Here is a 15039-nt window from a genome sequence, read left to right as displayed (position 1 = left end):
ACAATTGACTCCAAGGCTATTTCATGGACAGGTGTGGGCAATCCCTTCGTTATGCCATTCTCAATTAAGCAGATAAAAGGCCTGGAGTTGATTTTAGGTGTGGTGCTTGCATTTGGAAGGTTTTGCTGTGAAGTAAACATGCGGTCAAAGGAGCTCTCCATGCAGGTGACACAAGCCATCCTTAAGCTGCGAAAACAGAAAGAACCCATCTGACAAATTGCTACAAGATTAGGAGTGGCAAAATCTACAGTTTGGTACATCCTGAGAAAGAAAGAAAGCACTGGTGAACTCATCAATGCAAAAAGACCTGGGCGCCCACGGAAGACAACAGTGGTGGATGATCGGAGAATAATCTCCATGGTGAAGAGAAACCCCTTCACAACAGCCAACCAAGTGACCAACACTCTCCAGGAGGTCGGCGTATCAATATCCAAATCTACCATAAAGAGAAGACTGCATGAAAGTAAATACAGAGGGTTCACTGCACGGTGCAAGCCACTCATAAACATCAAGAATAAAAAGGCTAGACTGGACTTTGCAAAAAACATCTAAAAAAGCCAGCACAGTTCTGGAAGAACATTCTTTGGACAGATGAAACCAAGATCAACCGCTACCAGAATGATGGAAAGAGAAAAGTATGGCGAAGGCGTGGTACAGCTCATGATCCAAAGCATACCACATCCTCTGTAAAACACGGCGGACGCAGTGTGATGGCTTGGGCATGCATGGCTGCCAGTGGCACTGGGTCACTAGTGTTTATTGATGATGTCACACAGGACAGAAGCAGCCGAATTAATTCTGAGATATTCAGAGCCATACTGTGTGCTCAGATCCAGCCAAATGCAGCCAAACTGATTGGTCGTCGTTTCATACTACAGATGGACAATGACCCAAAACATAAAGCCAAAGCAACCCAGGAGTTTATTAAAGCAAAGAAGTGGAATATTCTTGAATGGCCAAGTCAGTCACCTGATCTCAACCCAATTGAGCAGCATTTCACTTGTTAAAGACTAAACTTCAGACAGAAAGGCCCACAAACAAACAGCAACTGAAAACCACCGCAGTGAAGGCCTGGCAGAGCGTCAAAAATGAGGAAACAGCGTCTGGTGATGTCATTGTGTTCAAGACTTCAGGCAGTCATTGCCAACAAAGGGTTTTCAACCAAGTACTAAAAATGAACAATTACTTTTGGTCCCTTTAAAAACAGGGTGGCACATGTTAAGGAGCTGAAACTCATAAACCCTTCATCCAATTCTAATGTGGATACCCTCAAATGAAAGCTGAAAGTCTGAACTTCAACTGCATCTGAATTGTTTTGCTTAAAATTCATTGTGGTAATGTCTATAACCAAAATTAGAAAAATGTTGTGTCTGTCCAAATATATATGGACCTAACTGTAATATATATATATATATATATATATATATATATATATATATATATATATATATATATATATATATATATATATATATATATATATACACACACACACACACACACACATCTGAGGATGAGGAGCGTATCCTTGGTGGACTTGTCGGGAGAGGCGATTTTTCTTAAAACACCATCTATATCAGAACTTAAACGCAAGTATGAAAGTGACATTAAACGTATGATTAACCTACAGCTGCATATGGTAACCTTGGGCCAATACTACAAAGAAGGTAAAATTCCTAGGGGTTTGAGGTCAAACATACGCCCAAACCTATTCCAAGGCAACACTATATATTGTGCACGCTTTGTCATGTTATCTAATAAATATGCCATGGACACTATTTTACTAAATATAGAGTATTTGCAAGAAGAAAGTAAGAAATTGCAACAAAATACGGAAGGAGTTGAACAAAAAATTAAGGCATTAATAACGATACAAGAATGGAATATTTTTAAAGAAAAGGTTGACAAAGAAAGTGTAAAATTGCGTAATGAATTAGAAGAGATTAAAAGAAAAAAATGGAATAGAGATCTGGAGGACTATGAAGCGGGACATATTTATTCATGGCAGAGAGAAAGTAACAAACCCATGTGGAAGAAGAAAGGTGGTCATGGAAGGAACCGATATAATGATAAAAATGTGGGACATGTTTATAATGATGATTTTTCTTACAGACCAGGAGAAAATAACAGAAGGACCATCAAACGTAAGAGGAAAGGAGGCAAGCGGCACCACCGGGAACAAAAGAAAACCGGAAAAAAACAGACTACAATCACAGAGACAGGCGGCCAACAAGAAACGGGATCAGACCTCGTAGTTAACATCTCTGATAAGGTACTCACTCCGGCACAGATCTCTATCCTTAGTAAAGGACTATAATTTTCTCCATGCTCGCATACTAACTGGTTTAATTTGCAAACGGACTTGGAGAGATTTTTTAGATCTATAAAATTGAAGGAGTGGTTCCAAGATAAAAATATAACAAACATAGAAGAAAATAGCGAGTTTAACTCAAGATCTATGGGGCTCAGAAAACGCAGTGAGTTCATACCGCCTGTAAACTCTGCAGTTATTAATGCCTTTGAAAAGGTGGTAAGAGGGGAGATAGAGGAATTGAGGAATGGGGCTATAAGAAAATTCAAACACCCGAATATTACAGTGGAGGAATCTAAGGCATTGCAGGAGCTTGTCCATGATGGTGACATCATCATCAAACCCGCAGATAAGGGTGGTGCTGTTGTCATCATGGACAGGCATAAATATATTGCAGAAATTGAGGGCCAACTAAGGGATGATAAAGTATATCATAAATTGGAATGTGACCCTAAATTTAATATCATGGCTGAAATTAAAAAGTGTCTAGAAGAAGCAGTAAAAGAATGTAATAGACCAAGAGCTTATGGACTATTTATATTTAGAATTCCCAAGAACACCCGTAATATATACGACCCCAAAAATCCACAAAACGCTGATGGACCCCCCTGGACGACCTATAGTGTCAGGGGTGGACTCAGTGTTTAGTAGGATGGGAACATTCCTTGATAAGTTCCTTAACCCAATTGCCAAGAAAAGTAAATCTTACATCCAAGACTCAACAGACTTTCTAAATAAATTAGAAGATGTAAAATTAGAGGGAGAGGTGATTTTGGCATCTTATGATGTCATTTCACTCTATACATCAATTGAACATCAGACTGGATTAAAAGCAGTAGAAAAGAAGCTGAATACAATAGAAGTGTCTATGGAAAGGAAGGAATTTATACTAAAACTATTAGAAATTATTTTAGGGCGGAGCTATTTTCTTTTTGGGGATACGTTTTATTCACAACAACACGGTACAGCAATGGGGGCCAGTATGGCCCCCGCCTATGCAAATCTCGTAATGAGTGTCCTGGAGGAAGATCTCGTCTATGTGTCCCACCACTTCCGGAATGTGCTGGTGTGGTGGCGATACATAGACGACATCTTCCTCCTGTGGACAGGGACAGAAATAGAGCTTGCGAATTTCCATGAGTACCTAAATATGATAGATAGAACCATTAAATTTACGTTAATCTCTTCGAGGTCGAGCATACAGTTCCTAGATGTCTTGATAAGACAGGAGAATGGGGAACTTACAACAACCCTATTCGTCAAAAAAACAAAACGGATAAAAATAATCTTCTAATGTCTAACAGCCAACATCCTCGCACTATGGTGAGATCCATACCCCTCAGCCAAATGCTGAGGGTGCGTAGAATAGTAAAAGAAGAAAATGAGATAGAGGGAGTAGTGGACAATCTGGTAAAAAAATTCTTAGAGAGAGAGGATACCTGAAGGAGTTACTTAACAGAGTGAAGCATAGGACTCTCAAAAAGGACAGAAGGGAATTAATTGAGAAAAATATAGAGAAAAAAACGTTGAATAGAATCCCGTGCGTAATGACGTATATGGAAGAGAGTGGATCTATATCGGAGGTGATCAGGAAACACTGGGGTATGTTGGGCAAATGCCTACCAAATATCAAGGAATTTAGGGAACCCCCACTCTTCTCATACCGCAGAAGTAAAAATCTTGGAGATCATATGGTAAAATCAGACATTGGCTCCCTCAAAAATACTGGCCAAACCACAATTACAGGTATTAAACAACATGGCTGTTTCCCATGTTTATCATGTGTAAATTGTAAACACATGATAAAGGGATCTAGTTTTGATCATCCAGTTACAAATAAACAATATACAATTCGGGAATATTTTACGTGCAATTCTGATCATGTCATATATTTACTGGAATGTCCCTGCAAATTATGGTATATTGGGGAAACAACATGTGAGTTTAAAACTCGCATGAATAATCACCGCCACTCAATAAGAAAGAAAAGACAAGACCTACCAGTCTCAAAACATTTTTTAGATTTAAAACATACGGAAAAAGATCTAAAATTCAGAATAATAGATAGAGTTCCAGCCCAAAGAAGAGGGGGGGACAAAATGTGTCTTTTAAAAAAAATAGAACTCCGTTGGATTTATGAGTTAGACACACTAAAGCCGAAAGGCCTAAATGTAGAGTTTAAAATCCATCCATATATGGTCCAACCTTAGAGGGAGATGTTCATTTGAATTGGTTGTATATACACTCCAGTTGTCAATATGGAACCTGCAGAATGAAGACTGTTCTACTGCTCCTATTTTAATAAGTGTTATGTTTGTATACTTTTTAGATATATCTCCACTCCCAGCGAAAAGGTCCTTGCCCTGCTGTTAATGGATTGGAAGTTCACAGAGGAGGACACAGTTGTCAATATACTTTAATAACTTCTCTATATATTCTCGTCCAAAAATATTCCTCTAATGTTACCTGGTGTTGGTTTGCTGGCCAGTTGAGACTGTCTTAATATGATCTAATAAATATGAAATTGGCATCTACTTTTGCATATAATATTGGCACACTGATATGGGTCCTGCTACGGAGACTGTGTGATCTGAGAAGGTCATAGGTCTAAGTAGAGGCCCATCGGCAGCGGGAGACAGCCTGAATAAGGTGCCGTCCTGCTAGCTGAAAGTGGATTATAGTAGTAGCCCAATCGGTATCTGAATACATAAAAGATAACACAATTTAGAAGTGCGGAGGAATATCTAGTGAGAGAGGTATCTTATATACCATATAGTTCGGCGCTGCCACAACCAAGATGGAGATGCGGGGCAGACATAGTCCCTGTGCGCAGGTAAAAGGAAGGAGTGCTTGTAATCTCACTGGCTGGCTTCCCAACACGTGGGTATGTGATACTTTGTCATGCGCAGTAAGCCTTAGGGAACGCCGAATTCAGCGGCTATTCAGTCCTCCATGTGACTCCATCTGTCCGGCGGGGTAAGCGCTATATTTTAATAATATCCGAAGATATGAATTACTGTATACATATCAGAGAATAAGATATAAACAGCTTTAAAAGCGGCAATATCAGTGGGAATGTGGAAGTAAGAGAGCAACACGGTGGCGCAGTGGTTAGCACAGCAGCCTTGCAGCGCTGGAGTCCTGGGTTCAAGCCCCACTAAGGACATCTGCAAAGAGTTTGTATGTTCTCTCCGTGTTTGCGTGGGTTTCCTCCGGGTTCTCCGGTTTCCTCCCACATTCCAAAGACATACTGATAGGGAATTTAGATTGTGAGCCCCATTGGGGAGAGTGACGATAATGTGTGCAAACTGTAAAGCGCTGCGGAATATGTTAGCGCTATATAAAAATAAAGATGATGATGATGATGATGAAGTCTAAACTAAAGTACTTTATCCACCAGGGAAACACATGGAGCGTTTTTATAAGTATGATGTAAATGTATGATAACAACTGTAAGCACGTGTATGGCTATTTATTATGTAAATGATTGAGGATTATCTGTATATAAGGACACAATTTGTTACCACCCACTGCTTGAGAAAGGCTCAGTGTGAGCCGAAACGTCGCGAGATGTGGGTCTGAAAATATATATACAGTACAGACCAAAAGTTTGGACACACCTTCTCATTTAAAGATTTTTCTGTATTTTCATGACTATGAAAATTGTACATTCACACTGAAGGCATCAAAACTATGAATTACCACATGTGGAATTATATACTTAACAAAAAAGTGTGAAACAACTGAAATTATGTCTTATATTCTAGGTTCTTCAAAGTAGCCAACTTTTGCTTTGATGACTGCTTTGCACACTCTCTTGATTTTGAGTATCATTCCAAATGCAGACCTCCATGGGATATTCATTTTGATTTACATTGATCATTTGTATGTTATATTGTTCTTCACGGAATGTGTATTTCCTTCAGTGATCTAGGATGTGATATTTTAGTGTTCCCTTTATTTTGTTGAGATATATAGAATCTATATATAGGCACGCACATAACCCCACACACAAGGGTGTCAGCCATGAAGAAGGACCTGGACGCTCGTCCACGACTGATGACAGCATTGAGCACGTGCACGGATTCTCTTGGATACACGAGGACGAAGATTCGAGTCTGATGAAGAGGTGAAGACAGAGGTGCGTCCACGGCTCGCAGCTCAGCCTAAAATATTTCTTAATGAGGGAATGTGAAAGCTTGATGACAGTTGGACAAAGTGTATTGAAAACCAGGGAGATTATATCGGGAAATGAAGCACTTGTCTTTTCTGAAAGATAATTAGTATAAATTCTACAGCCAGAGTGCGGATTTATTTTGACGTGTGTGTGTATATACAGTGGGGCAAAAAAGTATTTAGTCAGTCAGCAATAGTGCAAGTTCCACCACTTAAAAAGATGAGAGGCGTCTGTAATTTACATCATAGGTAGACCTCAACTATGGGAGACAAACTGAGAAAAAAAAATCCAGAAAATCACATTGTCTGTTTTTTTATCATTTTATTTGCATATTATGGTGGAAAATAAGTATTTGGTCAGAAACAAACAATCAAGATTTCTGGCTCTCACAGACCTGTAACTTCTTCTTTAAGAGTCTCCTCTTTCCTCCACTCATTACCTGTAGTAATGGCACCTGTTTAAACTTGTTATCAGTATAAAAAGACACCTGTGCACACCCTCAAACAGTCTGACTCCAAACTCCACTATGGTGAAGACCAAAGAGCTGTCAAAGGACACCAGAAACAAAATTGTAGCCCTGCACCAGGCTGGGAAGACTGAATCTGCAATAGCCAACCAGCTTGGAGTGAAGAAATCAACAGTGGGAGCAATAATTAGAAAATGGAAGACATACAAGACCACTGATAATCTCCCTCGATCTGAGGCTCCACGCAAAATCCCACCCCGTGGGGTCAGAATGATCACAAGAACGGTGAGCAAAAATCCCAGAACCACGCGGGGGGACCTAGTGAATGAACTGCAGAGAGCTGGGACCAATGTAACAAGGCCTACCATAAGTAACACACTACGCCACCATGGACTCAGATCCTGCAGTGCCAGACGTGTCCCACTGCTTAAGCCAGTACATGTCCAGGCCAGTCTGAAGTTTGCTAGAGAGCATTTGGATGATCCAGAGGAGTTTTGGGAGAATGTCCTATGGTCTGATGAAACCAAACTGGAACTGTTTGGTAGAAACACAACTTGTCGTGTTTGGAGGAAAAAGAATACTGAGTTGCATCCATCAAACACCATACCTACTGTAAAGCATGGTGATGGAAACATCATGCTTTGGGGCTGTTTCTCTGCAAAGGGGCCAGGACGACTGATCCGGGTACATGAAAGAATGAATGGGGCCATGTATCATGAGATTTTGAGTGCAAACCTCCTTCCATCAGCAAGGGCATTGAAGATGAAACGTGGCTGGGTCTTTCAACATGACAATGATCCAAAGCACACAGCCAGGGCAACGAAGGAGTGGCTTCGTAAGAAGCATTTCAAGGTCCTGGAGTGGCCTAGCCAGTCTCCAGATCTCAACCCTATAGAAAACCTTTGGAGGGAGTTGAAAGTCCGTGTTGCCAAGCGAAAAGCCAAAAACATCACTGCTCTAGAGGAGATCTGCATGGAGGAATGGGCCAACATACCAACAACAGTGTGTGGCAACCTTGTGAAGACTTACAGAAAACGTTTGACCTCTGTCATTGCCAACAAAGGATATATTACAAAGTATTGAGATTAAATTTTGTTTCTGACCAAATACTTATTTTCAACCATAATATGCAAATAAAATGTTAAAAAAACAGACAATGTGATTTTCTGGATTTTTTTTTCTCAGTTTGTCTCCCATAGTTGAGGTCTACCTATGATGTAAATTACAGACACCTCTCATCTTTTTAAGTGGTGGAACTTGCACTATTGCTGACTGACTAAATACTTTTTTGCCCCACTGTATATGGTGTATATCTGTTAGTGTCTTTTAATTATCCCTATAGTAAGAAGTCTCCAGTTCAAATCACTACATCGGCCTATTGTGACAATACCTGAACGTTCCTCTCTCTACATCTTGCCCACTCAGACGAATATGGATTCCTTCCTTTAGGAGTGAGCCGAATGCCATATACTCGGCCAGTGCCCAGTCAACAGTCCTGCTCTTCACCATTTCCCCTCGGGCTTTCAATACGCGGCTTAGGCCTGGGGGAGGCAAAAGATTAGTGTGTAAGCCCAGACAATGATCACGTGCAGTTAGATGTCCCGAAAATAAAGTCAAATAAACTTTACCTCCATGGATAGTAAAGTCCTCCACAGGAACGGAGCTGGCCACATTTCCTATGTGATTCAATTCATCTTCACTGAGGCCAGTTGAAGGGCAGGACATACTGCGGGGCTGTCCATCCAGGGTGAAGAAACCTATAGGGAAGTGGAAGCATTTAGAACGAAGCAGAAATGCCTTGCTTAAAGGGATTGGGCTCCCAAATCTGACATTCGGTGTGAATAGAAATTACAGCATGTTGGGTGTAGACAGGAGCAATGTCTGATACCAGCAGGTATTATGCAATTCATTAGGCTAGGACACGTGCATGCTACTTGCCAGACATCTCTGCAACTGTCCCACCCAATGATCAGCAGTGACGGTCTCTTCAAGCCCGATCAGGCATAAAGAGAATTGATACAGCAGAAACAGATCACATACCGGGCCATGGGGAGTCCAGCCAGTGCTTGATATGAAGGATTTTCTCATCTTTGGAGCGGGTTAGTGCTTCCTCACAAATTCTGTCATACTTCGCTATCTCCTCCTATAAAGCATTCACAAAACAGCTTCATGTCAGAGTTACAAAACACTGGTTTATAAGTTGTGCACCGCGCCTGGTTGGTGCTTGTGCGCCACGCGCCTGGTTGGTGCTTGTGCGCCACGCGCCTGGTTGGTGCTTGTGCGCCACGCGCCTGGTTGGTGCTTGTGCGCCACGCGCCTGGTTGGTGCTTGTGCGCCACGCGCCTGGTTGGTGCTTGTGCGCCACGCGCCTGGTTGGTGCTTGTGCGCCACGCGCCTGGTTGGTGCTTGTGCGCCACGCGCCTGGTTGGTGCTTGTGCGCCACGCGCCTGGTTGGTGCTTGTGCGCCACGCGCCTGGTTGGTGCTTGTGCGCCACGCGCCTGGTTGGTGCTTGTGCGCCACGCGCCTGGTTGGTGCTTGTGCGCCACGCGCCTGGTTGGTGCTTGTGCGCCACGCGCCTGGTTGGTGCTTGTGCGCCACGCGCCTGGTTGGTGCTTGTGCGCCACGCGCCTGGTTGGTGCTTGTGCGCCACGCGCCTGGTTGGTGCTTGTGCGCCACGCGCCTGGTTGGTGCTTGTGCGCCACGCGCCTGGTTGGTGCTTGTGCGCCACGCGCCTGGTTGGTGCTTGTGCGCCACGCGCCTGGTTGGTGCTTGTGCGCCACACGCCTGGTTGGTGCTTGTGCGCCACGCATGGTTAGTGCTTGTGCGCCACGCATGGTTAGTGCTTGTGCGCCACGCATGGTTAGTGCTCGTGCGCCACGCATGGTTAGTGCTCGTGCGCCACGCATGGTTAGTGCTCGTGCGCCACGCATGGTTAGTGCTCGTGCGCCACGCATGGTTAGTGCTTGTGCGCCACGCATGGTTAGTGCTTGTGCGCCACGCTTGGTTAGTGCCAGGTTAGTGTTTATGCATCGAGCCTGGTTAGTGTTTGTGCGCCACGCATGGTTAGTGCTTGTGCGCCACGCATAGATAGTGCTTGTGCACTTCATACCTCATACTCAGGCTGATTGACCACTCCTTGTGAAACAAGGGTCTCTGCATATTTTTGTAGTACTGCCTTCTGTTTGCGGATCTGCTTGTACATCAACGGCTGGGTAAACATGGGCTCATCCATCTCGTTGTGCCCATTGCGACGGTAACACACCTATTGGAGAGAAGATGCATTGAGTGACCTTATCATTTATACCCATCATCAATGAAGAATCCCAGCCAGAGACCGATTTCATCCATCCCTGAGTATGAATACATCAGTGTATTTGTGCTGAAGATTTTCCAATATTTAGTGAATATCACCCCTTGGATAATATTTTGTGTATTTATTTTTCAGATTCAGAAAACAGGAGCTCCAACCATTATACAACATTCAGCGACACCTACTAACTTAACAGATCTTCTAAGTGGTTGTGAGCAAGTCTTTCTAGAGTTCTGAACATAGACTGTGACTAGTTATGCAGTCATGTGGGACACTGAATATTAGGGCTGCATTCTGGGCTATATCCCAAGGCTAAATTGCAGCTGGACAGGGCGAACAGTGACGATGAGAGAATGTGAAAACGCCTTCAAGTTTCCTAGAAATGCATTGTTCCTTAATCAAGAACAGAAAAGTTAAAGGACACGTGATCCAGTGAGAAATACAAGACTCACGTCACTGAGAAAGATCAAATACACAATCATTAACAGAGTAATAATGACATTAGTAACCTGATATGTGCACCGTCAGCTGATCCTGCAGACCAAGGCCTCCATATCTGCACAACCTGGATATAATTACATTTCCTGTATCTATGATATCATGAAATCTGGGTGTGAAGAAGAGGCCACTTACCAGGTCTACGACCACATCTTTGTGGAAGGTGCTCCTCCATTCTGCGGCCACATTGCACACGTACTGCACAGCTTCGGGGTCATCGGCGTTGACATGGAAGATTGGGGCGTTGACAACCCTAGCCACGTCTGTAGGGTACGGGGAGGAGCGGGCCATACGAGGATCAGTGGTGAAACCAATCTGAAAGAGAGAGAAAGGTAATTTAAAGAAAAATGGAAGCGCGTACAAAGAGAAAATATAAACCTGGTCCTGTTTAAAGTGGGCTCATTTTAGTTTCTAAAATACACTATGTGCAGAATTATTAGGCAAGTTGTATTTTGATCACGATACTTTTTATACATGTTGTCCTACTCCAAGCTGTTCAGCCTTGAGAGCCAGCTACCAATTAAGTAAATCAGGTGATGTGCATCTCTATAATGAGGAGGGGTGTTGTCTAATGACATCAAAACCCTTTGTCAAAATGGGTCAGAAGAGAGATTTGACGGGCTTTGAAAAGTCCAAAATTGTGCAATGTCTTGCAGAGGGATGCAGCAATCTTGACATTGCCAAACTTTTGAAGCGTGATCACCGAACAATCAAGCGTTTCATGGCAAATAGCCAACAGGGTCGCAAGAAGCGTGTTGGGCAAAAAAGGCACAAAATAACTGCCCAGGAATTGAGGAAAATCAAGCGTGAAGCTGCCAAGATGCCATTTTCCACCAGTTTTGCCATATTTCAACGTTACTGGAGTAACAAAAAACACAAGGTGTGCGATACTCAGGGACATGGCCAAGGTAAGGAAGGCTGAAAAACGACCACCTTTGAACAAGAAACATAAGATAAAACATTAAGACTGGGCCAAGAAATATCTTAAGACTGACTTTCAAAGGTTTTATGGACTGATGAAATGAGAGTGACTCTTGATTGGCCAAATGGATGGGCCAGAGGCTGGATCAGTAAAGGGCAGAGAGCTCCACTCTGACTCAGACGCAGCAAGGTGGAGGTGGGGTACTGGTATTATTATTATTTATTTATATAGCACCATTAATTCCATAGTGCTGTACATGAGAAAGGGTTACATACAGAGTTATAGATATCGTTTACAGTAAACAAGTTTACAGTGACAGACTGGTACAGAGGGGGAGAGGACCCTGTCCTTGCAGACTTACATTCTATGGGATAGTGGGCAAGAGGCAGAAGGTAGGGGCGAGGCGATGGCTCTGTCGAGGCAACGGCTATGGCGATGCGGCAGCTCTGGCGATGCGGCAGAATGGTTATTGCAGGCTGTAGGCTTTCTTGAAGAGATGGGTTTTCAAGTTCTGTCTGAAGGATCCGAGGGTGGTGGATAGTCGGACGTGTTGAGGCATGGAATTCCAGAGGATGGGGCATATTCAGGAGAAATCTTGGGAGGCGGTTGTGTGAGGAACGAATAAGTGTGGAGGAGAGTAGGAGGTCTTGGGAGGATCGGAGATTACGTGAGGGAAGATATTGGGAGATTAGTTCAGAGATATAGGGAGGGGACAGGTTGTGGATGGCTTTGTAGATCAGTGTTAGTAGTTTGAACTGGATTCGTTGGGGAATTGGGAGCCAGTGGAGGGATTTGCAGAGGGGAGAAGCAGGGGAGTAGCGAGTAGATTAGCCGGGCAGCAGAGTTGAAGACAGACTGGAGTGGTGCAAGAGTTAGCGGGGAGGCCACAGAGGAGGGTGTTGCAGTAGTCGAGGCGGGAGATGATGAGGGCATGCACAAGAGTTTTGGTAGATTATGGGCTGAGGAAGGAACAGATTCTGGCAATACTTTTGAGTTGGAGGCGACAGGAGGTGGCAAGAGTTTGGATGTGCGGTTGGAAGGATAGGGCAGAGTCGAAAGTTACCCCGAGGCAGCGGATTTCAGGTGCGGGAGAGAGCGTGATGCCGTTTACCATAATAGATAGGTCAGGTAGGGGGGATACGTGAGATGGGGGAAAGATGATGAGTTCGGTTTTGTCTACATTGAGTTTTAGGAAGCGAGAGGTGAAGAAGGAGGATATGTCTGACAGACACTTCGGGATTCTGGACAGCAGAGAGATGACATCTGGGCCAGAGAGGTAGATCTGAGTGTCGTCCGCATACAGGTGGTACTGGAAGCCATGGGACTTTATGAGTTGTCCTAGGCCAAAGGTATAGATGGAAAAAAGTAGGGGCCCTAGGACAGAGCCTTGAGGGACTCCAACAGAGAGAGGGTGGGATGAGGTGGTGGTGTGGGAGTGGGAAACGCTAAATGTGCGGTCGGAAAGGTATGAGGCAATCCAGGACAGGGCAAGGTCTTTGATGCCAAGGGAAGAAAGAATCTGTAGCAGTAGGCAGTGATTGACTGTCGAAAGCAGAGGACAGGTCAAGAAGGAGGAGGATGGAGAACTGTCTGTTAGCTTTGGATGTGAGTAAGTCATTAGTAATTTTTGTCAGGGCAGTTTCGGTGGAGTGGTGGGGGCGGAAGCCAGATTGGAGGTTGTCAAGGAGAGAGTTAGATGAGAGGTGGGAGGAAATTTGAGAATGGACATGCTGTTCAAGGAGTTTTGAAGCAAACAGGAGCAGTGATATGGGGCGGTAGCTGGGCATAGCAGTTGGGTCAAGGTTAGTTTTTTTGAGGATGGGTGTGATTGTGGCATGTTTGAAGGCAGAGGGGAAGATACCAGAAGATAGCGATAGGTTGAAGAGATGGGTTAGGTATGGAATGAGCAGGTTAGTGAGGTTGGGGAGCAGGTGGGAGGGGATGGGGTCAAGTGCACAGGTGGTGAGGTGCGATTTGGAAAAGAGGCGAGTAAGCTCTCCTTCAGTGATGTTGGAGAGGGAGGTTATTAGGGAAGGGCAGAGGTCTGGTATATAGAGTGGTTGGGGTCGTGGAACAGTTAGGGTTTGCCTTGTTTGGTCGATCTTGTTTTTGAAGTAGGTGGCAAAGTCCTCGGAAGAGATGAGGGGAGTTGGAGGTGGCAGTGGTGGGCGGAGGAGGGAGTTAAATGTGCTGAATGGTTGTTTTGGCTTGTAGGATAGTGAAGATACAAGGTTTGTGAAATAGGTCTGTTTAGCGGATGTGAGGGCTAATTTGAAGTCAAATGTAGCTTGTTTGAAAGCAGTGAAGTCGTCTGGCAGGCGTGTTTTCTTCCAACGCCGCTCCGCAACCCTGGATGCTTGTCGAAGTTTTTTTGTGAGATTGTTATGCCAAGGTTGCCTATTGGTTCGTCGCACTGTGCCATGCATGAGAGGGGCGACTGAGTCTATGGCTGATGTGAGGGTGGAGTTATAGAAAGCGGTGGCACTGTCCGTGCCGTGGAGTGAAGATATGGAGGACCGGGGTAGGAGAGAGTCCGAGAGTCTGTAAATGCCTAGATGTGCGAGGTTTCTGCGAGGATGTGGTAATGGCTGGACATGGGGGGCAAGTGAGGAGGACATGGATGGGCTGGTATCATCAAAGATGAACTTGTGGGACCTTTTCAGGTTGAGGATGGAGTGAAGCTCAACTTCCAGACCTACTGCCAGTTTCTGGAAGACAACTTCTTCAAGCAGTGGTACAGGAAGAATTCGGTATCGTTAAAGAAAAACATGATTTTGATTTTCATGCAGGACAATGCTCGATCACATGCCTCCAACTACTCCACAGCGTGGCTGGCCAGTAAAGGTCTCAAAGAAGAAAAAATAATGACATGGCCCGCTTGTTCACCTGATCTGAACCCCATAGAGAACCTGTGGTCCCTCATAAAATGTGAGATCTACAGGGAGGGAAAACAGTCCACCTCTCGGAACAGTGTCTGGGAGGCTGTGGTGGCTGCTACACGCGATGTTGATCGTAAACAGATCAAGCAACTGACAGAATCTATGGATGGGAGGCTGCTGAGTGTCATCATCATGAAGAAAGGTGGCTATATTGGTCACTAATTTTTTGGGGTTGTTTTTGCAAGTCAGAAATGTTTAGTTCTTAATTTTGTGCAGTTATATTGGTTTACCTGGTGAAAATAAATAAGTGAGATGGGAATATATTTGGTTTTTATTAAGTTGCCTAATAATTCTGCACAGTAATAGTTACCTGCACAAACAGATATCCTCCTAAGATAGCCAAATCTAAAAAAAAAAAAACCACTCCAACTTCCAAAAATATTAAGCTTTGATATTTAAGAGTCTTTTGGGTTGA

General features: G+C 43.9%; 1 protein-coding gene across 2 annotated transcripts in view; it reads right to left on the bottom strand.

The window, feature by feature from the left end:
• Window positions 1-15039, bottom strand: part of OGDH (oxoglutarate dehydrogenase) — a 100989-nt gene that overhangs the window by 21828 nt on the left and 64122 nt on the right. For both annotated transcript variants that reach the window (XM_069766705.1, XM_069766706.1), the window contains exons 11-15: window positions 10899-11078; window positions 10065-10217; window positions 8995-9097; window positions 8583-8711; window positions 8345-8495 (exon numbers count right to left, since the gene is read on the bottom strand). In XM_069766705.1, the coding sequence (XP_069622806.1) occupies window positions 8345-8495; window positions 8583-8711; window positions 8995-9097; window positions 10065-10217; window positions 10899-11078 (716 nt within the window). The remainder of the gene's footprint in view (window positions 1-8344; window positions 8496-8582; window positions 8712-8994; window positions 9098-10064; window positions 10218-10898; window positions 11079-15039) is intronic.

Source organism: Ranitomeya imitator, chromosome 4 (assembly GCF_032444005.1).
Source record: "Ranitomeya imitator isolate aRanImi1 chromosome 4, aRanImi1.pri, whole genome shotgun sequence".
In the NCBI taxonomy this organism is placed as follows: domain Eukaryota; kingdom Metazoa; phylum Chordata; class Amphibia; order Anura; family Dendrobatidae; genus Ranitomeya; species Ranitomeya imitator.
This window is presented reverse-complemented; position numbering and strand designations above follow the sequence as displayed.